The sequence below is a fragment of the Dermacentor andersoni genome, chromosome 2, assembly GCF_023375885.2.
Source record: "Dermacentor andersoni chromosome 2, qqDerAnde1_hic_scaffold, whole genome shotgun sequence".
Taxonomy (NCBI): domain Eukaryota; kingdom Metazoa; phylum Arthropoda; class Arachnida; order Ixodida; family Ixodidae; genus Dermacentor; species Dermacentor andersoni.
Window position 1 is genome coordinate 80,383,654 of NC_092815.1, and position 24,530 is coordinate 80,408,183.

The 24,530-nt window shown below is 45.6% G+C and overlaps 1 protein-coding gene across 2 annotated transcripts in view; it reads right to left on the minus strand.

Moving 5' to 3' along the window:
- The window catches only part of Elk (Eag-like K[+] channel), a 376,639-nt gene that overhangs the window by 32,958 nt on the left and 319,151 nt on the right, over nt 1-24,530 (minus strand). For both annotated transcript variants that reach the window (XM_055076908.2, XM_055076909.1), the window contains 3 exons: nt 22,527-22,663; nt 13,877-14,050; nt 12,527-12,758 (listed from right to left, as the gene is read on the minus strand). In XM_055076908.2, coding sequence (XP_054932883.1) covers nt 12,527-12,758; nt 13,877-14,050; nt 22,527-22,663 — 543 coding nt within the window. The remainder of the gene's footprint in view (nt 1-12,526; nt 12,759-13,876; nt 14,051-22,526; nt 22,664-24,530) is intronic.

A 24,530-nucleotide genomic window follows, 5' to 3' on the forward strand; every position in this document is an offset into this window, starting at 1 on the left:
TCCCCAACTTACTGTTCTCTCGTATTCTCTGATCGAAAGGGTCTGATAGTTCGCCGATGCATTCCGTACAGACTCCAGACATTCCACACGTTTTTCTTTAACACTACGGGAGTTCCGGAGTAGCCGTACGCACGTACCGGAAGTGCATTGTAAGCGTGTGGAATGATTGGACCGTATTAAGAGGGTGTAGTGCGGCATTACGACGCGCGAACAGGCTCGCGAACTCGGCCGGCTATCTGGTGGCGCCAGCTCCGCAGTCTTCACAGTGCTGCACGGTTCAGACGAGACGGAGCGCAGACACCGGCTCGCGGCGCTCTTGTTCACGCCGATGGACGAGGATGCGGAGACTCCTCTAGTAGTGTTTACCTCTCCGCATGTTGTTGTCCTCGTCATCGTCGTCGTCTTGCCTCAGCGTGTAGTGTTAGCGAAATAATGAGAGACGGCGCCGCCGAGCTGAGTGTACACGTACCGGACGGGGTTATGTATATTTACTGGGAGAGATGATAGGGGCCGAGAAAGAGAACGGGCAACGACGACGCCCTGAGGAGGACGTGTGGAACCTTCGCCGCGCATGGGTACAGGCGCAACGAGATGATAGCTGAGCCGCGACTGGCTCGGGTGAAACGGAGACTGTTAGAGGTGCTGCTGACAGAGTGACCACGCTCGACGAACGAAACGAGAGAACAAGGGACCTGGTACAGCACTATGTCGCTCGATGTAAGCACGTTGCTGGGTAGAAAAAGAAAAACAAAAAAACGAATGGAAAGCTTATGAGGAAGGATCGACTTAGAACGAAACACACATCGTGCGAAGTCTACGTTGTTTCGTTTTCGGCTTGAGCTAGAGAGGTGCAAGTTTGTACTGAGCAGTGTATAACGGCTTGTCCCAATTGATAATTTGTTTAGTTTGACGATTACTTAAAGGACAGCGGATACGCCACCAGAGAACAGCTGAGGTTAAGTCTGAAGTTTCCACGATGACGCGAGTATGTTGTCTAAAAAACGAAATAAGCAAATAAAGAAAGAAAACATTACAAAGCGCAAAAAACTATAAAGGCTGTCCCAGCTAACGTTAGCGAAGCTGTCCAACGAAAAGAAAAAAAAGATATGTGGCACAAGAAAGAACATTAATACCTACGGCGTTGGATATTCATACCTCTGTTGACCGAACACTGTAGATCTTACAATTTTATCTTGCTGCGTGTTCTTAAATCTTTTTTTTTCGTTGAGCAGCTTGGCTAACGTTAGCTGGGACACACGGTATATAAATGGAGTATAAAGTATGTTTAGGCATTGTGGACTGTTAGCGATAATATAATATTAGCATGCCCTTTTTGCTGCTGATCCTTCACAACACTGTTTGCTCTAGTGTTGACAAAAAAAAAAAAAAAAAGAAAACGTTGATGTAGTTCATTTTTCCAGAATAAAGGCGTACGCCTGATGAGTACCAGCAGTAAGTAAAGAAATAAGTAAATAAAAGAAAAAGGCAGTAATGGCCATTCTAGAAGCGGCGGGGTGCTTGCCTATCACGAGGCAGCTGTAGTGCAAGCGCATAAGTAAATAAATAAATAAATAAATAAATAAATAAATAAATAAATAAATAAATAAATAAATAAATAAATAAATAAAAATAAATGAATAAAAGAAAGAAAGAAAGAAAGAAAGAAAAACCCCAAGACAGACGCTGTGAGCAAACTAGAGCAATGACACCGGTGAGAGTCACCCGTGAGAAATAAAATACGGAAGTAACAGGCGAAACAGCGGAATGAAGCAAAGCTGCGAGGAGTGGCTCATGGGAATCACTCTCGACAGAGGCGAGTAAAGGCGCCACTCGATTCTCATGGCGGTCGCGCAGCACACACGCACACGTATGCACTGTCGTCTCCACTCGCCAGCCCCATCGAACGTCAGCTGGCCTAGGACAGCCGTCCACGAAAGGCAGCCTCCTCGCACGCCGAAGAACACGACTTCGTCGGTGCGCCTCACGGGGCCGACGCATACATGTCCAGGCAAACAGGGTTTATCGGTTTCACTTCGCCGCGAGAAGGAGTCATTGGGTCGCCGAATAGCTCGGCTTGATATCCGCTTGTCCTGCCTGATACACGGATCGAACGAGTGTAAGTTGTGGTGTGACGGACAGCTCACGTTTCGCATTGTTTCAACTTGTCTACCGCTTCTCTATTGCTTGTCGCGTTGATCTTTCTTGCTTTTATTATACGTACCCGTGCTGCGATGGTTGAGTGCATGGATAAGGCGTTCTGCTACTGAGCAAGACGTCGCGGGTTTTGTTACGAGGCACGGCGACAAATCAATCAATCAATCAATCAATCAATCAATCAATCAATCAATCAATCAATCAATCAATCAATCAATCAATCAATCAATCAATCAATCAATCAATCAATCAATCAATCAATCAATCAATCAATCAATCAATCAATCAATCAATCAATCAATCAATCAATCAATCAATAAATAAATAAATAAATAAATAAATAAATAAATAAATAAATCAATCAATCAATCAATCAATCAATCAATCTGCCAAATATTGAACTATCCCCTAGAGCAGTTCTCTCACTTTAGTCGTTTCCTACAGAAGACGGTAAACATTGAGACACGTGACGGGGCCAAGGCTGCAAGCAGGAAATAGTGTTCTCTCTGCAATATTCATGCAGCACATCAAGGAATGACTATGGTAGGTAATGCTACATTACGAATTGTCATTGCCACAGCACATGACTGTTCCCGCACTCACGTAACATATGTAACACATACAATGCACTAAACTCTGTTTATTCATTATCATCTAAAAAAAAAAGAGGCGCTTTACAATTATTTTAGTTGAATTATACTCTTGGCCCTGACGTCATTATAAAGGGTAGGAGAATTACACAGAAAAATAATACAGATACAGAAGGAGGTTTTGTTTAAATGCGCAGAACAAATTGAGTGACTGTGTTAATAAGAAAATATTAAGTACACATAAAGAACGGCCTAATTTAGTACAGCGACAAAAGCAAATTGAAGTGTTAATTCCTTTTGTGAACGCATAATAATGTGTGTGCAACGTTTCTCTTCTGACTGGCTGTGGATATGAATGCGTCGTTAAGATGACTGGATGTACGAGGGGTGTTCATTAAATATTTCCCTTAACCCGCTTCCTCTGGACTGTGAGCAACGAAGCCTGGCAAACTTATTGTTCCTTATCTACATGAGTGCCACCTAGGGACACAAAGACCTCTCACGGAGGAACTTATTTTAGAATGGTGGCATCACAAGCCATCGCAGCGGAGGCCGACGAGGGCACTGTTGCAGTTTTTAAGGGCAACAGAATTGGACAAGCTTCTATGGCCTGAACAGATGTTTATAGTGCTGCAAGTGCTACAGTGCTGTGCGGTGATGGTATGCGGTAACAGTGACCGCCTGTGATTGTATGTCTACGCTCCTTTCTTTTTTATCTCTACTTTGCTGTCACTTTATCTCCCTCTCCCCTCTAGCGTGGGGTAAAAAACCGGATCTTCCCATCTGGTTAACCTCCCTGCCTTTCCCCTTTCTTCTGTCTCCCTCTAGGGACACAAACTTCTACCAACTTTTTATGCAACTTTAAACGGCTGGCTTGTAGAAGTCGCCTGGTTGTTCCAAAATCCACGCTGTGACTTCAAAAGTCGCAGTCTCATCATCTCGAAAATGCTTGCTCTTCAAAAAATAACTTCGCTGTTGGAAAGAGGCAGGACGTCCGATGGTTCGAGATCGGGTGAATAAGGGGGATTGGGGATAATTTCAAATCAGCAGCAGCGTGCTTCTATCTGGGAAACATGCGAGTTGAGAACTGGGGCATTGTCTTGCAGAAGGCGAATACCTCTGGTGAGCGTGCAAAGCCTTTTGGTTTTGATACTATCCAGCAAGTTCCGCATCAGTGAAGCATAGTATGCATCAGTAGTCGTCGTACACTTTGTTAGTAAATTCACCGAGACTGCACCATGCTGGCCCGCAAAGACTGTGAGCACGACTTTGCCTGCCAAGGGTCGTGCACGTGCTTCTTCTATCGTGACGGCGAGCCCGGGTGCTTCCATTGCATGAATCGGACTTCAGTATCCGGTCACAGGGTCACCCAGCTTTCATCCTTTGTGATGAGTCTGTTGAAAAAGTTTTTCCTGGTTTCCATGGCACATCGTCAAAAACGTCTGCGAGCATTAGACTAGTTCCTGCTTCTGGAAAGGTGTGAGCAGCTGGGCCCCCCAGAGAGCGAGTACCTTACGCACATGAACATAATATTAAATGATTTTTCCCATAGACCTCACATTAATAATCTTTATCGTTACGGGCTAGGTAACGAATGGTTACGCAGCGAGTTATCAATATGGCGGCTTCCACTTGCTGGGGGGAGGAGGAGGAGGGAAGAGAAAAGTAGAAGGCAGGGAGCTTAACCAGAATAACGTCCGGTTGGCTACCCTACACCGGGGGAACCGGAAAGGGGAAAACAAAGATCACAGGGAGAGAGAGGAGGGAAGGAAAGAAGGAAATTGCGGCGAGTTCGATGACGCGTGTGGTCTTAAAGAAATTGCATTAATAGTCACAGATGGTCGCACAAGCCCGTCGTCCTTAAGAAGCACAAAAGCGCCTTCACCTCTTTATGGGCCGACGGGCGATGGGGGCAGTGTTCCAGCAGCACATGCACAGAAAGCGGCCGATTGACCAGTTCTTGGAAAGCTTTGGCAAGTTCTTGTTTCTCTGGGGCATATCTTGGACAGTGGCACAGCAGGTGGTCGATGTTTTCTTCGGTGCCACAGACCTCGCATGCTGCGCTGTCAGTCATTCCAATTAATGTAGAGTATGCCTTTGTGAAGGCCACTCCTAACCAAAGGCGGCAGAGGAAGTCGAGAAAGTCCGAGTGGAGGTCGGAGTTGCAGGGAGGGGTTTAGTCGATGCAGTCGCGTAAGTCGTAAGTTTGGCGAGTTCCACTCGGTCACTGAGACTGCGTGCCAGGTGTCTAAGCTGCCTTGCAGCGTCAGTCTTCGAAAGCGGAATTGGAACGCTGTGCTCTTCTTGATGTGCTGTGCGAGCAGCGTTATCGGCAGAATCATTGCCATTGATGCCACAGTGACCAGGTACCCATTGAAAAACGACCTCGTGACCTTTTTGTTGGGCATCATGGTAAAATTTCACGACTTCGTATGTCAATTGGTCATGACATCCGTGTCCGAGAACTGACTGCGTGCACTGTAATGCCGGTTTTGAATCGCAGAACACAGCCCATTTTCTAGGTCTTTCAGAATCAATGAATTCCAGTGCTCGACGCAGGGCCGTTAGTTCTGCCGCCGTTGAGGTCGTGACATGCGATGTCTTGAACCGCAGTGTCATTCCTCGCGTTGGTATAACCACGGCACCAGCAGAACTGCACGACGTAGTCGATCCGTCGGTATAGATGTGCACGTGGTTGCTGTACTTTTCATGCAGAAGAAGTACGCTCAGCTGTTTTAGAGCAGGGGCCGGTAGATCTGTCTTCTTCTGTAGTTCTGGAATCATTATCTGTAATTGTGGACGGCTCAAACACCACGGAGGAAACGCTGGCTTGGCCGCAGGTGCGTACCCTGAAGTAAACGACGCACGATGTGCACTGACAATACCGCTAAATGTCGAGCAGGGCCTTGCAGCAGTGAGGCTCGCCAAGTGGTGGGAAGGGGTCCTAGCATAATGCCTGAGATGCATACGCATTGTCTCAACGGTAATGTGCGTCGTGATGGGGTAATCCTGCGCAAGGGCAATGGTTTCAGCTGTTGATGCACTGCGTGGTAAGCCAAGACATATCTTAAGGGCTTGGGCTTGAATACTCTGAATCGTACGCAGGTTAGTCTTGCAAGTGTTGGATATTGCAGGCAGGCTGTATCGCAGGAACCCAACGAACAACGCCATGTACAGCTGTAACATAGCGTGTACAGATACTCCCCAACTTTTTCCTGCAAGGAACCTGAACAGGTGACAGATAGCAGTCAGCCGCTTTTTCACGTAATTGACGTGCGGAGTCCAAGACAGGTCTCTGTCAATTACGACTCCCAAGAATCTGTGACTTCTGCTGTACGGTATAAGTTGTCCGTTAATAGATACGCCGTAACCAGACATTGGCTTCCTGGTGAAAGCCACCATTGCGCACTTTCCGCATGAAATTTCAAGTCCTTGTTCACGAAGGTAGCAAGATGTCATTGTGACTGCCTTCTGAAGCCGAGCACGAAGCTGAAGTCGTGTCACACCTGATGCCCAAATGCAGATGTCGTCCGCATAGATGGAAAGTCGTACGGTGCTTGGCAGGTTGTAAACTAATCCACTGAGGGTGAGATTGAAAAGAGTCGGACTAAGCACTCCTTTCCACTTGCTGGAAAGTGTGTTAACCGATATCGGAGGGGTGTCTCTCTGCAATTGGGGCCGTTTCCACCGAAGTATGTGCCTTATTGAATTCACAATTGCAATTCTTGACTACGTAGTATGATGGAGAATCCTACCCATAAACCTCTTTCATATCGTCGAACGTTTTCCTTGGTGTGCGACCTTTCAAGTAAAGGGAATAAATGACTGCTCTGGATTTCTCTGTATTCCGTTTGGTCAATTATTCTACCTCGCACCCCTTCAGCATCCGTAAAAATACCCTGAGCAGTTCGGTCACAAATTGGCACTTAACCAATAAAGACATATCATTACACATGCACAGTTTCAGCATACTTAGACAGTAAAAGTGGGTCAGGAAAGATTTTTAATGGGTGCCCCTCGTTATAACACATACAGCCCAATAGAACTTCAGCCGAAGCGAAAAATCCCATCCTGAAGAGACATTAATAGTAGCCTGGACGTTCTTTCCACATAATCTCATGGTAAATTCAGCACCAATTATTCGACTTGAGCAATAAAACTGCTCCCTGAATTCCCGGCATGCATATTGCACGACATGCGTTTCTGCTGAGTGGTCGTCTGTTCCCGTCTCCTTCGCTGGGCATGCGCAGTGTGCAATCTGCTCGCCTCGCAACTGGCGTCCATTAGTGCCATCTCCTCAAAAATATTCTTCTTCTGGCTAAATACAAACGCCAGTATATTGGCTGTCCATCTGTCGGTCTTCTTTTCACCCCAGTTATTCTGAACAGTGGAAGAGACAGCAAGACGCCAGGTTGCGGCCAGTGAAGCCATGCCAAAGTCTCTACACCTTCTACGGGCTCTTTGAGCGCTTGTGCTAATAATTGGAATCATATTTATATTTGGTCTCCTCTTGTTTTTTCTCTAAACCTATACATCGCCCAGAAAGGTCAGAGGTCGAGCATATTGCTCCATGAAAGAACACGCAAAAAAAAAAAGTGATGAAGAAATAGGAGTAAGAAAGAAAAAAGCAGTGAACAGGGAAAAAAAGGAGCCAGACAGCGGAAGCAAATGAAATGCTTGCAGCGTGATTTAGCGCATAAGGCTGAAGTTCATAAAATATAAACGAGCAAACAAAAAAAGAAAATATTGAGTTAAGAAAAGCGTCTAGAAAAAAACGTTAATGAAATCCCGACAATTAGGGTGCAGCAAAAAGAACATTGAGGGCAACGAAAAGAGAACGCGAAGGAAATGCCTATACAAAGCACACAATTAGAGTTTCAGTAAGGACGTCGAGTTTGTCTTTTAGGACTTGCACGTGCGTTGTGGAAGACAAAAATCATCCTAGAGAGCAGGCTGGGTCTTTCCTAAGTCTAAATCGAAGCTCCGGTCGTAGAATTTCTCGCGAGCTTATGTGTTCGGGCTTGTTCTATCGCCGGGCGAGCAATTAAAGAAGCTGTCGCAGAGGGATTTCAGCTTCATCCGCACAGTGAATGGAAATGAGGCAACGGAATGTGTTTTTCTACCGACACGTTAATGGACCGCAATGTGCCCCCAGGACCACGGACTGGAACGGTCTGTGTAAAGTGGGATGGAGTTCTGTTGCTCAGCTTGGCAATATTAGAGACAGACTTTAAGCACTGCCGTATTCTCCTTCCTTGCCCCCCCCCTTTTTTTTTGCTCTTCTTTCCTGTTTTGTAACATCTCTTTTCTATTATCTTTTACTCTCCTTACGCCCTTTCCCCAGCAAGGGTAGCCAGCTGGTCTGAGAACTGGCTAACCTTCCTGTCTTTCCATCTATTCCTGCTTCCTTCCTTCCTTTGGCACGAGTAAAATCAGTCCTTGCGGGGATAAAAGGAAATGATTCAACAACATTAAGATGGCGATAGCATATCACTTAGGATTCTCTCAAGACTTCACGTAGTTTTTACTTGACGTAGGAAAAATTTGCCAGAGCACTGTTGTCCGCGATTGCAGTGATTGCGGTCCCAGAAGAAAACGCAGTCTATAAAAGACATACACATGAAGAAGGATAGAACATAGACTACGCAATCGTAGGCTTGTGTATGTATCTCTTAAGCTAAGCTTTTTTTCTACAACTATGAAACGGCTATCCAAACAACAACTGCTACTAAACAATGACAAAATATTAAGCATTCCTGAAGTTAGAAAAGTCGCAAGAAGCAGGGACACTTCTTGCTCTTTGTGTTGATAAAATGACGTCTTAAAGGCGGAAACGGAACATCAGATTTAGAGATGCACTTCGTGCTGAGTATAGTGCAATGAGTGGGGCCTTCAAAGTTAATGTATCAGTGATTATAATAATAACAAGAAAGCAAACGTTATGCTACATATGCAAATGCTGCTTGCAGAGATATCTTATACGGTTCGTTATCTCGGCAACTCAAAATAAAATTCACGTCCTCCTTTAGATTGCAACATTGTGTTTGAGCTGCGTGTTATTTAGCAAAAACATTCTGTTTCGTTTCGTACTAGAGCGTCAGAAGAATGCCGTAGGTAGGACTAAATGGGGTCTAACTGAAGAAGTTGGAAGTAGTACGCATCCAGCAACTCCATTCTATTATGTTTTAAAAAATAAAATAAAAAGAGAAATAACAACGATAATAAAATAGACACTTGAACAAACGCGAGCACTAACACATACTAGAGAACAAAAAGCAAAAACTGACGAAACATCAACAACGAAGCATAAAATTATCCCTAGCATTGTGAACCAATTTTGTCTATACTTATAAAGAATAATTTCAATGCACTGAAAGCGGTTGTTGAGATAGGAGTGGTTTTATTCTTTCAAAATTTTGACGGCATTTGTTGGTCCTGAACCCCACGTATTAGGTCATTTTCAATGCTTCATGTGAGAACATCCGAAAACTTTCAAATAATTTAAACTGCCTCACTGACTACACCTCCCTCACTTCGTGAACCACAAGGGAATCATACTTTCTCTATGCTGTCCACAATTAAGCACATTGCACTTTAACATAGTCAAAAGCAGGGTTTGTCGTTCGTAGCTCAACGATGGACAGCCCAGTGAGAGGAGTGCTACATCTCCGACGTTACAAGTGCAGGGCGTTGTTGCAGACAAACGTAATATTGCAGAAAATCAAATTTCGCGAGAAGAGCCGGTATCCAGACGTCTACATCCGCGCGCATACTAAAGAAGAATGGATTCAATGCGTGCCTCGTCAATTTTTATGCAAGCGTCACCTGGCGTAGTGAAGTGTCGGTCTTTTGTATTCTTGCTGATGTTCGCAAGGGCTAACTCGCATAGAGAGAGAACTAGCTAAGACGCTATTCCTCTATCGCTCTTTCGTATAGCGTGTAGTAACGGGATACAAGATGAAGAGGACAAAAGAGCGAGACGAACCTTTCCCATGGCAATGACAGAAATTGATGGGACCTGTTCGAATCTGAACTGGAAGAGACATATAGGCGGCGTATCTAAACCGCAAAAAAAAATAATAACGAAAAGGAAAAATGACACGGGTAAGCAAGGGCAAGGTACACGCGGCTTCGGCTATGTGCTCGTCTAGCTTTACGACACGTGTCATCATTGGTCCCTGCTGAAACCAGGTTACCAGCTCTACAAAGATATCTGCTTCGTAGCCATGGCGGCGGCTTTGTCAGGATGGTTACTGTTTGTTGTTCAGGTTTCTTCTACGCTCTTTGTGGTGCGATACAGGAGCGCCTGCTTATGGCAGCCACGTGTCCTGGCTAGGTAAACTTCGTTAAATTTTTATTTGCTAGTTTCTGTGCGGGCATTTGTTGCTGGGTTTTTGTCGAGCTCTCGTTGTAAAGTACCCTCGCACAGAACTCTGCTTCTACCCTACCACTCTAATTTTTCGTTAGTTTGATGAACTGACTATTTTGAACGCCCATTGGTTTTACTGCCTCCCACCCCCCCCTCCCATGCCAAAAAAAAAAAAAAAAAGAAGAAAGGAATAAGAAAATTGGCGTGTTATGTTCAACGCTATTCAACGGACTGGGCTTTTGTGAGTAAATTTACAGAGTAACACATCACGAATTAAAAAAATACACAACAATATTATTCGAGACTACTGTGGGGGTTTCTAGACAATTTATTGTCTCGCTTATTCTTGAAGCAGGAACAGAACTTACAAGGGAAAACGAAAAGCAGATAAAGTAGAGATAAGAGAAAAGCCTGTGTTAAAGATATAAAGTACGCTCTAGACGGAAAGGTGAAAGTTGTAACGCTTCGTAGTTTTGCAAAAGGCACCAATGCAGTGTGCACTGCTACAGCCGGAATTTTGGAGCTATTACCATGTGCCATCCATTGCGATGGGGGCGTGCGTTGCTTTGCTAAAGCTTTCGCGGACTCCCATAAAAGCCTGTGCTTGAGCTGTCATGTTAGAATGACTTCGTTTACCGTTTTGGCATCCCACCTTGTTCATCCGTTAAAGCGAACATAACCAAAAGTATCCCAATCGTGCTCCCTCACCACAATAATGGGACGATGGAAATTTGTGCCGAATACACTGTTGTCAACTTTCGTAACCTACACAGTGCACCAACAATCAGCTAGGCTGAAAGGCAGTTGCAAACGGTCCTATTGCAACCTTCTCACTGTGGTTCAACTTTAACGTGCCGCTTCTGATTAGAAATGTCTTTTGCGAAAGCCTACTTATTCCCTATTAGAATGAGAGGCACATTCTCGTATAACTCGTGTCACAGTGAAGAGACAATCAAATATGAATTGTGTTTTTGTCACCGTTATGGGAGGTTGTTGAGCGCGACATTTTTCGGGCTGTGTTAAGGCGGCTAGATCGTCGACAATTTTTTTAGACAAATATCCTTGGTACATGATCACGAAGCAACGCGGGCCTTAGTGCAGTTTATGAAATCAACTGGCCCTCTCTAACCGATTGTAGGCACGACGGGCAGCCCCACATGTTCACACTGCTAGTGCTTCTTTCTTTCTTTCCTTCTTTCCTTCCTTCCTTCCTTCCTTCTTTCCTTCTTTCTTTCTTTCTTTCTTTCTTTCTTTCTTTCTTTTTTTTTCTTTCTTTTTTTCTTTCTTCGTAGGACCTTGCAAATGGAATGTGCATCTGGTTGCCCTTCGTACTTTTCCTTTCTTTCCTCCCTCATAAGCTGAGAGGCATTGGTCTCAACAACGTCCAGAAAGAAAAGAAAGCTTTTGTATTTGCTCGAGAACTTCATCATATTGGCCAATCTGACACCAAAATTGAATGGCGCAGGCTAATTTCAGACTTGCAAGAACACCACACAAGAACGGCTAGAGTTACGGTGCGTGAAGACAATTGAGTTTGCAGACAGCGCAGCAGCAGGGAAGGTAGTACAGCTGTGTGATCAGTACTGTATACAGGTATACGCTTCAGCCAATCCTATTAGAAAAATCAAGCTGAAGTCCTGCTTGACCTTAAGGATGTATTAAAGCTCTGTTTTGACCATACCAACCTGCTCTTCTTGAGCTATACGCTCTCATGTTATGCGTGGTAAAAAAAGTTCAAGTGTTGAAATTTCAATAAACTTATGACTCGTTTTAAGCTGAGACTTGATGTGGTTTCAATTTCATTAGCTTGTATGTACCCCATATTCAAAAATGCTTTTCACGTGTTTAGCAGTAGCTGGCACTGTTAATTAATTACGATAACTTTCGACTTTTCATGTGCACAACAATATGCTTGAGATGTATGGAAATGTTTGTAAGAATGCATATCTTGGACAAGGAATAGCGCCCTCCCACCGTTACGAAGTTTAAGAGGGTTGTTTCTCGGGCGAATGGGAATGGCATACTGGTATGGGTTGCGCTTACTACAAGACGCGGACACGGTGAATCACAAAAAAAAAACAAAACAAATGGGTGTGCTCTTGCAGCTGATATTGAAAATTTTCATCTTCGTACGTGTGCGTGTGACTTCGTGCGAGGACTGGGTCCGGCTAACGACAGGAGACACTCAACTCACTGTGGAGTTTCGCATCTGAAGCTCAGGGAGCCAACGCGTAGCCCGATTTCCTTTCCCCTTACTTCCTTCTACGAATAGGTCTCGAGCCGTGATATGAATAGAATGTTCTCTCTCAGCGCCGTATTTCGTTCCTAACCACCAGTTCTTCGTAGAAAGCAAACAGGCAAACAAAACCGACAAACAAAATACGTGGCTACATGCATGCACAGCCTGGCGTACCGATGATGAACATGGCCTCGACGATGACGTCGGAGATGATTGTCCTGTTGCCGTCCAGCTGCGGCTCCGCGGCTGGCGGCGGCAGCGCACTCCCCGCCGGGACACCGCCGCCATTACCCGCGGCCGCCCCGATGCTGCCGTTCAAGTTCGCGACCAGCTCGAGCAGCGAGCTCTCGTTCAGGCCCGCCGCCATCAGAGCCATCCGCCGCTGCTGCTGTTGCACGGTGTGGCTCTGCGAGAAAAAAAAGGCGAGGCCGGAGCGTTGCTGTACGCTGGGGCTCAAACGGGGTACACGGTGAAGTACACGTGCGGCTTTTTCTCGAGACACTGACCTAAACAACGGTCACGAAAGAGAAAGTTACGACCCTCTCGAATGCGGCCCCGATGCAGCCATGCAGCTTCGCATGGTGCATTTCGGTAGATGACATAGTTTCCCGTCACGAACCTACGCTTTCACGCTTAGGATTTTCACAGAATGTATTTGGTTATCTGGGCCCGTTTTCATGAAGCTTTTCATCGTATGTGCTGTTTGCCATTGGTCGGCAGCCTTCACAGATCTGCTCAGCCAAATGATTGGGTGGCATGTGGATCCGCATTCACAAAACGTTGTTACGCCAGAAATTTCCCCAAGAGCGGATCTAGCCAATCTCGAACAAGTATGTGAGAGACGGACATACGTATTATTAGCACAGGCAGCCGACCAATGACAAACAGCACTTATGAATGGGAAGCTCTATGAATTCGGCCCCTGTCTCTTGACAACAGTTTCAGCGTAAGAACTTTAAGATGACTACACGTCACGAAGTTTGCATACATGTTTATGTGGGCGCAACAGGATACTTCATCTGTGCGTACACTGCTTTATTTAAAATGTGCGTAGCCTTAGCTAGAAATTTAACATGACCAGGTACATACCCTCTAAATACTTCGTGACGCTTGTCTGTGCTCCGGCGAATTCACTTGCTATTTCAATGCTCAGAATAGTCGAAAGTTGAGTTTTAGAGCTTTGGCCGATTTATGCTCTTGAACTGGTGCGTTACGACTGCCATGTTTTGAGCACCTTCGACGGGCATCGCACCAAAGCAGTGTCTGTGACTTGACTGGCTCTTCTAGTGCCATATGGACCGTGACCTGGTCCGCGAAAGAAGAATCCAGGAGAATTTTTACCGCATGTCGCACACGGTGTCCCACGATGTGAAGGCAACTGGACAGGCTCTTTGCGATTTCGCTGCCTTTATAATCGGCTGCCATTTAGTCACAGCAATGCCAAATCTGCATTACTCAGTTAAAGGCACCGAACATTGGACTTTAGTTGTCTCGTGGTGCTAACTGAACTTGCAGACGACGTACCTGCATCTCGCCGAAGCAGGCACTGTAAGGCACGACGACGGCGACGTAGACCGTGGCGACTAGGATGAGCCAATCCCAGCAGGTCTTGAAGGCGCCGTAGTGGGAGAGGATGAAGCGGGACTTCTTGATGGCCGCCGTCTTGTATTCGGGCAGCGCCGTCGAGTGCAACAGGTTCTGCACGAAAGCGACAGAGAAAAGCCAACCATCGAAAGTCATGAAGAAACTCTGTTGACTATGAGCTAGCCATACCCTGGCATATTTTTGTAGAGTATTTTTGACACAGGCCTCTTCGTAATCGCTACTCGTGTAATGCGCAATAACAAAAGGTACGCGTAGAATATTTCAAAACACGTTCTTACAAGATATTACGTCGGACAGAGAGAGAGAGAGAAAGAGAAAGGAGTCATTGAGAAGCAGGGAGATTAGCCCCAGGCAGTTAGGGTTGGCTGTTTTACACGGGCAAGGGAGAAAGGAGACAGAAGAGGAACGAAAGAGAAACAAACCGAACTGAGAAAGCGCACGCAATCCTAAGGCATAACAAGCAGTATTGTCAAAACATACTAATGCAGGTCCGTGGATTTGAGGGAACTGAAACAACGTATTCTAGACCTTAGGCGTGGATGTCCTTCGAGATAAATGGCCCAAGATGCCGCGTCATGGAGTACCATTGTTGCGCGATTGCAGCACGAATGTGAATTTCGTGCGCTTTTTTGCGTCCTCGCGTATATGCACTACAATCGTACTCCAAGATGCCATACCATCAAGCCAGCATCACAGCACTGGTTGACTCCTGTTGTGATAGAGGGAAGCTATCTATTCTATCAAAGCTGTTGCACAGCACTCGCCTCTGCGCACTACAACGAGGACTTAATTTAAAAGGTACGCCCAAGTCTAGCTGTCAGGAACGCAGGAGCTTGGCTTGGCGTAGTTGCCTGAAGAGTGAGCTGGGAAAACATTGCACGCGCTTACAAAAAGGCCAAGTAGGGTGTCGCGCATTACGTACTAGGATTCAATAAACGCTCTATGCAATTGCGCCTGTGCAGTGCTCTTGAGTTTTCATAATCTTTTTTTAAGCTAATCTCACTGTTAACATGGACTGTGCGACTGTCATTGATTGTGATGATTTGTGTACCAGGACACTGTGTACACCAAGATATCCGTGATATCGGAACCTGAAATTCGAGGCATGGGCACTGTTACGTCTTAATACGGCAATGAGCATTTCTTAGACGTCTTCCACGAGGCAATCCTCTCATCAGCGCGCGCCCAGACGACACCGGGGCCCAAAATAGACTGACGCGCTAACGAAGGGCGACAACATCCGCCGCCCTCTGTAGAAGCGGCCATTACCGCGCAGATCACTCTACCTCAACCTGACCCTGACGAGCTGAACAAATTGATGAAAGGGGTCAACTTCGAAGGTTACCGTGGGAACAGCATCGACTTGTAATTCGCAGATTGCTACACACTTGCGCCACATCCGCGGGCTAAGGTGCAACATAGGAAGCGAAACGGTGCGACATCGTGGGAGGGGTACGGCGACCAGTTCGACGATTCTGATTGGCCAAGATGCAGTCACCAGGTTCCCTCGTCTAGTCTCCTGGGAAGAAGATGGGATCAAAAGTGGAGACCTTTGGTGCACTCGGAGTGGTGCTGACGCGTTCCGTTTTGAACTCAGACGTTTAATATGCTCCGACATAGAGTGGGCTTCCATATTTAGAGCCCGTGTAAATAATGCAAAATAAACCATTTTTCCTTCATTCCTACTACCGGAGGCACTCATAAATGGGCTTGGTGGATTCACGGCCCAAACGCCACAGGCCTCGAGCCGCAACACCATGGCTTTTAAGGTTTGTATTAAAATATGCGCACGGCATAAAACTCTCATGCGTGGCCTGCTGAAATGTCTGTAAATACTGGTCGATTATTACGAACGTATAGAATATGGTACTGCTCAAACCCGGTAATCATTCGTTGCGGCACCATAAGAACTCTACAAAAGGTTCTACTTGGTGCTTTAATGGAGAGGGCGAGTAAACGTCGTTTTTTGAGCGTCGAAAGGTGGCGTACTTTACAGAGAAAATCAGGGGCACGAGCTCAGGCTAAAAATTTCGAGAAGGACAATAATAGGATTAGTCTTATGGTAAGTAATTCGGGATTCGTCCTGACGAATTGGTTCTACAGATAACTGGTAAAATTTAGATGTGAGCACTGAAACTGTTTAAGACTTTGGCAAGCAACCGATTACTATACATAATCGTAGTGCGAAGCATGTTAGCGAAAGCGAGGTCGAGGAAATACCAGGAAAACGACCGCGTGAGTAGAATATTGCAAGTAGAGAACATTTCTATTCCTTTAACCTTTGTTTAAATTGGTCTTTCGCATAATTACGCGCCTTGGTCGCGACCGACGCACTCCCACTCACTGATTCCTTAAAACTTGGCAGTTCTCGATGATTCCACTCCCACTTGCTGTTTCTGCAAAGGCCAAACTAAATCAATTTGATTGCCACTAAAAACACAGCACACGAAGTGCTTACAACGGCATGGCTCCGCACTGAAAACTAAAGTGGAAAACAAGCAGAACAACCGCAAACGCAGAAACGAAACATATAATGGAACTCAAGACGCGCGTGCGACTTGGATACATCAGGAACTATTTCCGTTGACGATGCAATTGTAGCACATCCTTTAAGCAACATCGTCCGCTCCACACTCAAGCTTAGGATAAAAAAACAAGATGGGAACAGCGCACGTGCCACTTAGCAGAGGCATGGAATTGGGAACTAAATATAAAAGCTGACGCGTCACTTGAAGCGCTGGCGTCGTCGGGCCGCCTACGCCGAAGTCTCCTTCTTCTATTATGAATGGACCCGCCTTTACAACGCCCACGTTCTTCCTCTGTATATCGTATCCCCTCCGCGACCCAATGAATTCGGTGCGTCGCCAAATGCAGTTTCACCCTATTTCTTGCGTTCTCAGAATCATGAAAGACATACAGCCGCTGAACGGATTAAGAATGTGCAGTTCTTCACTGTGTTTTGTCGAGTGTATAGAATATGGACTCTGTGCGAGAATACTGTGCAGTAACGTCGGATAAGAGAACATAAACTCTTTCATGTCTAGCGAGAAAACACCTATCCAGCTTCTTAAAGAATATGCCTTATGTAATATATTGCGATAAGCAACAAAAAAGAAGCGTATCCACTACATGATGACATACTGACACCGTCAACAGATAGCAAACGGTAAAGAAGCCAACTCGTCTTACTTAACCTTTTTTTACATATATTATTGAAACTTGCAGCACAGGTCCAATCAAAAGTGTTTCGCAATACATGCGACACGTCTTAAATATTATTCTTTTCATCCGCGTTTTTGTTTTCGATGACCTTGGCGTGCACAAGTGCTCACATGGCGCGTAAAGGAAGTATTGATATTCGAGGTTATTTCTAGTTTTGGTTCTATTTTGTACGTAAAGCAATTGTGCTGAAATCCGCAAGGTGAAGGAAGTTTCATGAAAGGAAAAACTGCCATCCACCCGAGGGCACAACACATAGCTACGCAAAGCGAACCGATGACTTCGCCAACGTTGCAGATTTCCCTACAGCTTATTTGCTTATCATTGTTTGTGCACTTCGAGTTGTCGGTTAACTCGTTCTCGCCGTATTATCCGCTAGCATCCTGGTTGGCTTCTTAGGTAGAGCTACTGTCCTGGAAAGGCGGGGGTGCTGGGCACTTTCACACTCTGGACTACAACAAGCTTTTGCTTCGGATACGAAGATTTGCATGAGTAAACTGTATGGATTTCAAACAAAAAATTAAGGTAAATTCTAGAGTTTTACGTGCCGAAACTGATCTGATCATGTGGCAAGCCGTGCTGGGGGAATCCAGAACACTTCTGATCACGTGTTTTTTTTTTTTTATCGGGCCCCTAAATCTAAGTACACGAGCATCTCGGACCCCTAGGGATGTGGTCGCCACGGCCGGGATCAGAGCCATGGCCTCGAACTCAAAAGCGCAGCGTCACAGTCACTAAGCTACCAGGGCGGGTCGTATTGGTTTCCTTTGTACATTCGGGCAAGCGACAATTTCTAATTTTACGCTTTTATTTTGTTTCACTAGAAGTACGCAATACCGAACGTGGTAAAAATATAAGAAGTATCAAATAAAGAAGTTGGAGAGAGGCAGTAACTTTCCGAGCGATGGATCATTCTCGACAGCGTCGAAAAAAAGAAGGAACTTGAATGAAAGCGCTTCTTGGTCGGTGAAAGCCGATTGAAACCCTCGATCGCATAAGCCGCTGCGGGAAACGTATTGCAGAGGTGTTACAATTCCGCACGAGCAGTGCTACGTGTCATCGCCCTTGTAATAAACGGCACCTCGATCCTTCGCGTGAGAATGAAAGGCTGAATTGACTGAGGTCACTGAACGTAGCAGGAAGGTTGCTTACGGCGCGACTTAAGCTGCGACGCAGCGGAAAACAAATATTATTGCAGGCGAAGGGAGATTTCGTAGAAGGGTTTATTAAGAGTTTCTTTACTTAACGTGCGAACGAAGAGACAAGAAAGCAGACCCGAAGAAACCGGCGACCGCCTAAGTGTGCGTCGCGCTTTTGATCCCCCGATTTGCCGCAGATCAGTGAAGCAAGGCGATCTGGTTGCATGCCATTTTTTATTTCCTTGAAAAAACTTATAACTCAAAGGGTAAGCCACGCATGAGAAACGACATTACTTTAACTTGTGTTGAGAGTTGTGCATGATGTCGCGTTCTTTGCACGCGGTGGCAAGAGATATTTAGCAATGCTTATGGCACATATAGGATTCGCGATATTTATTCTGTTGTATATATTGCTCGTAGCAGTTCAATAGTAGTGGACGTTCTTCTGTGCAATATGCACTGAAAAAAAAAAAAAGGAGCGCCTCTTCTCTTTGTCTTTTTGAAAATATGATTCCACAACGTACACAGGGGTTTAGTCAAACTATGCGAAATGCAGGGCTGAGAAAAAAGTGGGAAGTGGCATTAGCTATGTTAAGGCTTGTATCTTGCTGAAACACTTCCTCGAGAAAGCTCGAACACCCAAGTAAAGTAAAATAAGATCCCATCAAAACCTGATGAAGAAAACAAACAGAAAACACGAAGAAAGGAATACGGGATTTCTTTAACCCTTCCTAGGCCAATGATTCCAGTAGGAATCATAATGTTTTGCAGGAAATATCCGACATCAAGAAAGAAAACGACGTAACTATTCCCAGTAATGTGCGTGTCAGAAATGCTAACTACATGATTTGTACACTTTTTGTTGCAGGTGGCGGTCTGCAACTGCCGGCGGATATGCGTGCGGGAGTGCCGGTTCGAGCGAGGCGGTGAGATAATCAACATGGTGGCAGTGGTGGCTTTGATTAATGCCGTTTCAGATCTGCAGTCACGGAAAAATGTCCGAAAAATCGGACAGCAAAGGGCTAACAGAGACAGCTTGCTGTACGTTCATTCTTTGAAGTTCTTTTATTTTTTGTTTCTGACGCTAAGAAAGAAGCATCATTTCACGACGTAAAGGGTTATTACGATAACACCATAGAAAGCAATTCAACAGAGTTTAGAAAAGAGGAACTCGACGAGACATATCAAAATGCTGGGGCACGACCATATCACCAGCTCCGCGTGTCGCAAGTGTCGTACTGAGCAGGCTGTCACGTCTGCCGTTTTACCTTCGTTGTCTTTTTATTCTGATGACCCTTGGATGGCGCTGAATATCTTTACAAGAGAATTCTAAACTACCGACAGCCTTGGCAAGAGTTGCTTTCTACGGCTGCGATGGACATGTAAAGGGGCAATAGTTCCAGGTTTTTCACGGGTTCACGCATCACTTCACTCATTTCAGTTACATGGAACCCTGTGTCAGAGTAAAAGCCTTTCTATTCCACACCCAAGTACCATGATGATCCCGCTCAGTCTAATTTAAACTGAACAACGTAAGTGAAGCACAGGCGAAAGCACATGATGTCATCTATTTTGATGCGTGTCTTTCGCGTTTCCTTTGCAGCGTTTTGACCGTTAAAATGAAGCTGAACCCAAACGTCGTTGTTGCGCCCTCCTCGAGCGAGCTCTTCGAGAAACGACCTATTGCGCAGTGGGTTAGTGGCTAATACATTTTCCTGCTGAATAAAAGGTAAGATTTCCCACCGCGGTGGTCGCATTATGATGGCGGTAGATTACGGAAACCCTCATGTACTTAGATTTAGGCGAACTTTAGAGACACATTGACAAAATTGGTCCGGAGCTGCGAGCTATATGGTGTCGCTCACAGTCAAATCAATCAATCAATCAATCAATCAATCAATCAATCAATCAATCAATCAATCAATCAATCAATCAATCAATCAATCAATCAATCAATCAATCAATCAATCAATCAATCAATCAATCAATCAATCAATCAATCAATCAATCAATCAATCAATCAATGTATTATAATCGTTCCCACGTATTTTGAGTCATCTCAAGAGCGCAATTGATGAGTGCAACAAAATGAAAAAAGAAAAAGAACGGCTTCAAATGCGAAGCGTGCATAAGTCACAAAGTATTTCACAGCGTGAACAGCTTTCACTTCTATTGCCGTCCAACGTTCTCGAAGACGCTAAGAGGTTCGTGCGCGGGACCAATGACACGCTAATCAATATGCGGCTTTGTGACCCTAACGCCCGTGCAGTTGATGAATACATGTAGGTTATTATCGCATGCGGCGGGCCTTGTCATTAAATCGAAGGTCCCTGACAAAAGCAAGGTTGACGGTGGGGCGAGTGACGAAATTCAGCTTCTACGCGCCAGCAGATGGCTTACCCACCTCCTTGACTGCCAGTGAAGCTGTCTGGCACCCAATTACCCTAAGCTTCCTTGCCGCCAAAGCTTTTATGCGCGAGTATCACAGACTTTTGGGCTGAACTATATACAAGGGCGTTGCCCCCTCCCCCTTTTTAGTAATAATGCGGTTGCCTTATTCCTGTCACAAGCGCAATATTCGCGGCTTGCCACAAGAGAGGCGCGTCATACCAATGACCTTTGGCGTCGAAGCCACGGGTATCTTACTAAAGCCCACGTTGTTAGCCTACAGCGCAAATCCAAGGTAGCCTGCGGGAGAACACGCAAGGTTTAATGGTCCCGAGTTCAGCGCACCGCGCGAGTGATCTATCCTTCAGCGATCTCTTGTTTCGTCATCACCTTGATTCGTTCTGCCTGAAAGGGTCTGGTCCTTTCTCACACCCACCGAATTCGTTACGTTGATGGGCTGCAAGTTCGGCGTGCTCGTTTAAATGTCAGTGGGCTAAGACGAAAGCGATTGGCGGAATACTCGGGAGCAGCGGACAAGGTTACAAGAAAGGACAGAATAATAAAAGAAAGAAAAATAGAAGAAGGAAACGTCAGACAGTCGTAAACAGCGCGTACTTCAAGCGCAACAGCATCAAAATCAGTAGTCGTGCGCAACCAAATTTAAGTGCGCAGAGCGCTTGAGCACTTACACGCATAGTGAGGCAGCGAGTAACAGTTGGTCGCTCGAAGGCGTCCCTACTGAAGCGTTCTGAATGGCGTACAATCATTTCGTATGTTTTCTATTTTCGTTTTCGTAAGCGCTGTCTACTTATAGAAATCTTGCGGAATGTTTAGGAAGTTCCTGTCGGTTCTAATAGAATTACATGAATAACGTACAAAAAACCACACGAAACTGAGACACGCGAAAACGTTCCAGCAGGCGTATATATGCACAATGAGCAAATTTGAATAATATTGATGTGTTCCGATGTTATCAAATACTTGCTGGGCCCCTTTAACTCATCGAGGATTGGTGCAATGGTAATGACCCAATAAGTATAGCCAACTTGAAAAGGATGAATTTTTCATGAACGTATCAGTAGGTCTCGTCAGCCTGTCTTACCAAAGTTTTTCCATCGACAGTGAAGTAAGATCCTGTGTTGGTGCGAGACCGCGCTGAGTTATAACATTTCTCTCGGCTACGGTGAACAGGTAAGTTTTTCTCACGACTTTGTGCCTGACGCGACGGGATTTGATTTCTGCTCTCCATTTTGGTTTGCTGAGTTTTCTTATGGAGTGGTTGAAAGGGGATTTTCCTTTGGGACACTGTCAATGCCCTGTCTTTTACCTTCTCTTCGTTTTCTTTTGTTATTGTATGCGAGCGTAATATAATAATATACATGTATTATCGGGTGGCCGTGAAGGCCGAGAACCATTCAGTAGACCAAGCGCTCGTAGTGAAAATTTGCAAGTGCCTGTTCAACTTGAATATTATTGTAGGAACGTTCTTTTGCTCCACTCTTAAGGTCTAAAATCAGGCTGAATCAGCTATATTAAGACTACGTTAGCGCCTAAAGATTAAAACGTATGCTTTGAAGAGGTGTCTGCGCAGGTCAATTAACAGCTTCGGCAGATATCGTTTATTGTGCCTTGTCTTATAAGAAGGTCACGAAAAATTTGTTTGTCGTTTTTTTTATAACTTCCGTGCCACCCTCTTGCATCTCGGTACGATGGTTACACGCAAAAGCAAGACTCGCGGAAGCCTGGTTAACACTGTTTAATGATTGAGGCCATCGGAGCCCGCAGGTGTTTTTCGATATTAGGAATAAGAGGACCGCGCTCACGTTGTTGAGCTTGAGCTTGGACATCTTCTTCTCGTGGCGGTAGTGACCAGAGAGTTGGTAGAGGACCGCCCGACTCCGTCGCCTCTGGTAGTTGTTGCTCTGCACGCAGCCGTCCAGATCCACGTTGCCGTTTGCATCTGCGTGATTTTCGCAATTGGCAAAACGTTTGTCCACAGCGTATGGTAGAAAGAGCGAGCGAGGAAAAAAGTCACAAGCAAATAACACACGCAAACTGGTGGTCATTCAAATTTTAAATAAAAGTAACAAGAAATGCCAGCCATGGCAGCGGCACGTATGTTACCCCAGAAAGCTTACGGTCTCGCGCTTTTGGCAGCCCAATGTGCCAAGAAAGAATATGTTGTTTCGTGGTCGACCATGCAATTTTTGATGTGCTGATATATAAGAAACACGGCTCGGACATCGAGATTGTGCACGTAACTTTATTACGCAGTTCGGATGGAGTGAATTTTCAATCACGGACGTTGCAAAAAAGCAAGAAAAAATTCTACGTTCGCACGCCAGCGCCCACAATCTGACTGAAATGGGTAATCCTTCAGATATAACGTACTTCATTCCCTGTGCGCTACGTTAAGCCTTTGCTTACTATCAGAGTGTCCTATATAACGACCTCTACAGCAACAGAACTTGCCACTACGTGCGTCTGTTAATTACATCGCAGAAGCCAAACCTCGAAAGTGGGTAGCTTTTTGTGACTCCAAGGCAGCCCTTCAGAGTCTGCAGTCAGCCTTATGACTCAAGACCCATGACCAACTGGTGTTTGAGACCAGAGAGGTTCTCCATCAAGACCTCATAAGCGGGCATGACATTATCTTCCAATGGCTTCCGTGGCACTGTGGCATCGTCGGAAATGACCTTGCTGACGATGCCGCCCGGTCAGCCCATAAAGAAACCCTGACACTTCCTATACCCTCATCAAGGACAGACGCTGCGAGGGGTCTTCGTTTACTTGCTCAAACTAAGACTGAAGCTTTTTGGAACACCCCGATTTTCTCCAACTGCCGTCTCCACCGGTTCGATCCTACATTGAAGCTGCAGATTTCATCGAACTTCTCCCGAAGTGATGTAACTTTACTGTGCCGCCTCTGTTTAGGGGTGGCTTTTACGAAAGCCTACTCATGCCTTATTGGAATGTCCGACACACTGATCTGTGACTCATGCAACTGTGAAGAGACGATTGAGCACGTGTTGTGTTTTGGTGATCTCTATGACAACGAACGCGATGTTCTTCAGAGGGTGCTAAACCCATTAGATAACAGACCATTTTCAGAGACTAAGATTCTCGGACCTGGTCCCATGCATCGCAGGCGAACAAAGCGACGCGGGCACTGCTACATTTCATGAAAGCGACTGGCCTCATTGACCGATTATAGGCAAGAAGTTATGGACATCAGCATGTACTCAGACCGATCATGCCTTCTTCCCTCCCTCTCCTTTCTTTTCTTTCCTTAAACCCCTTCCCCTGTGTAGGGTAGCAACCGGGCGTGCGTCTGGTTGACCTCCCTACCTTTTCATCCTCCTCATGGTTGCTATCAGGACCACCCCGAAGAGACGCGGCTATTTTATGTAGACTGCGGTAAGGCGTCACCAATGCCTATTCTTCACATTTAGGGGTAACCGACACCGCTGCATGTAACCACTGCGGTGAAGCATTCTGTGCCTGCACTCGCAATATTTCTCGCGATTCCTGAAATCAAATGGACTGAGCGACCGTCTGTGATAAAGAGCTGAGAATTTCCACTACGTCGGCGACATCAACAGTAGACTTTCTCTCCTCATAATCTTTCACTTCCCTTCCTCCAGCGCAGGGTAGCCTACTGGACTCAGTACTGCTTAACCTCCCTGTCTTTCATTTATCCTTCGCTCTCTCTATTACGTGAAGAAGTGACCGCCCACAGCTGTGCTCAACAAGTTGGACGGTTGACCGCATATCGGAAGAGACAATCCTTCAACATAGATATGACTCACCTTCCAATCAAAAAACCA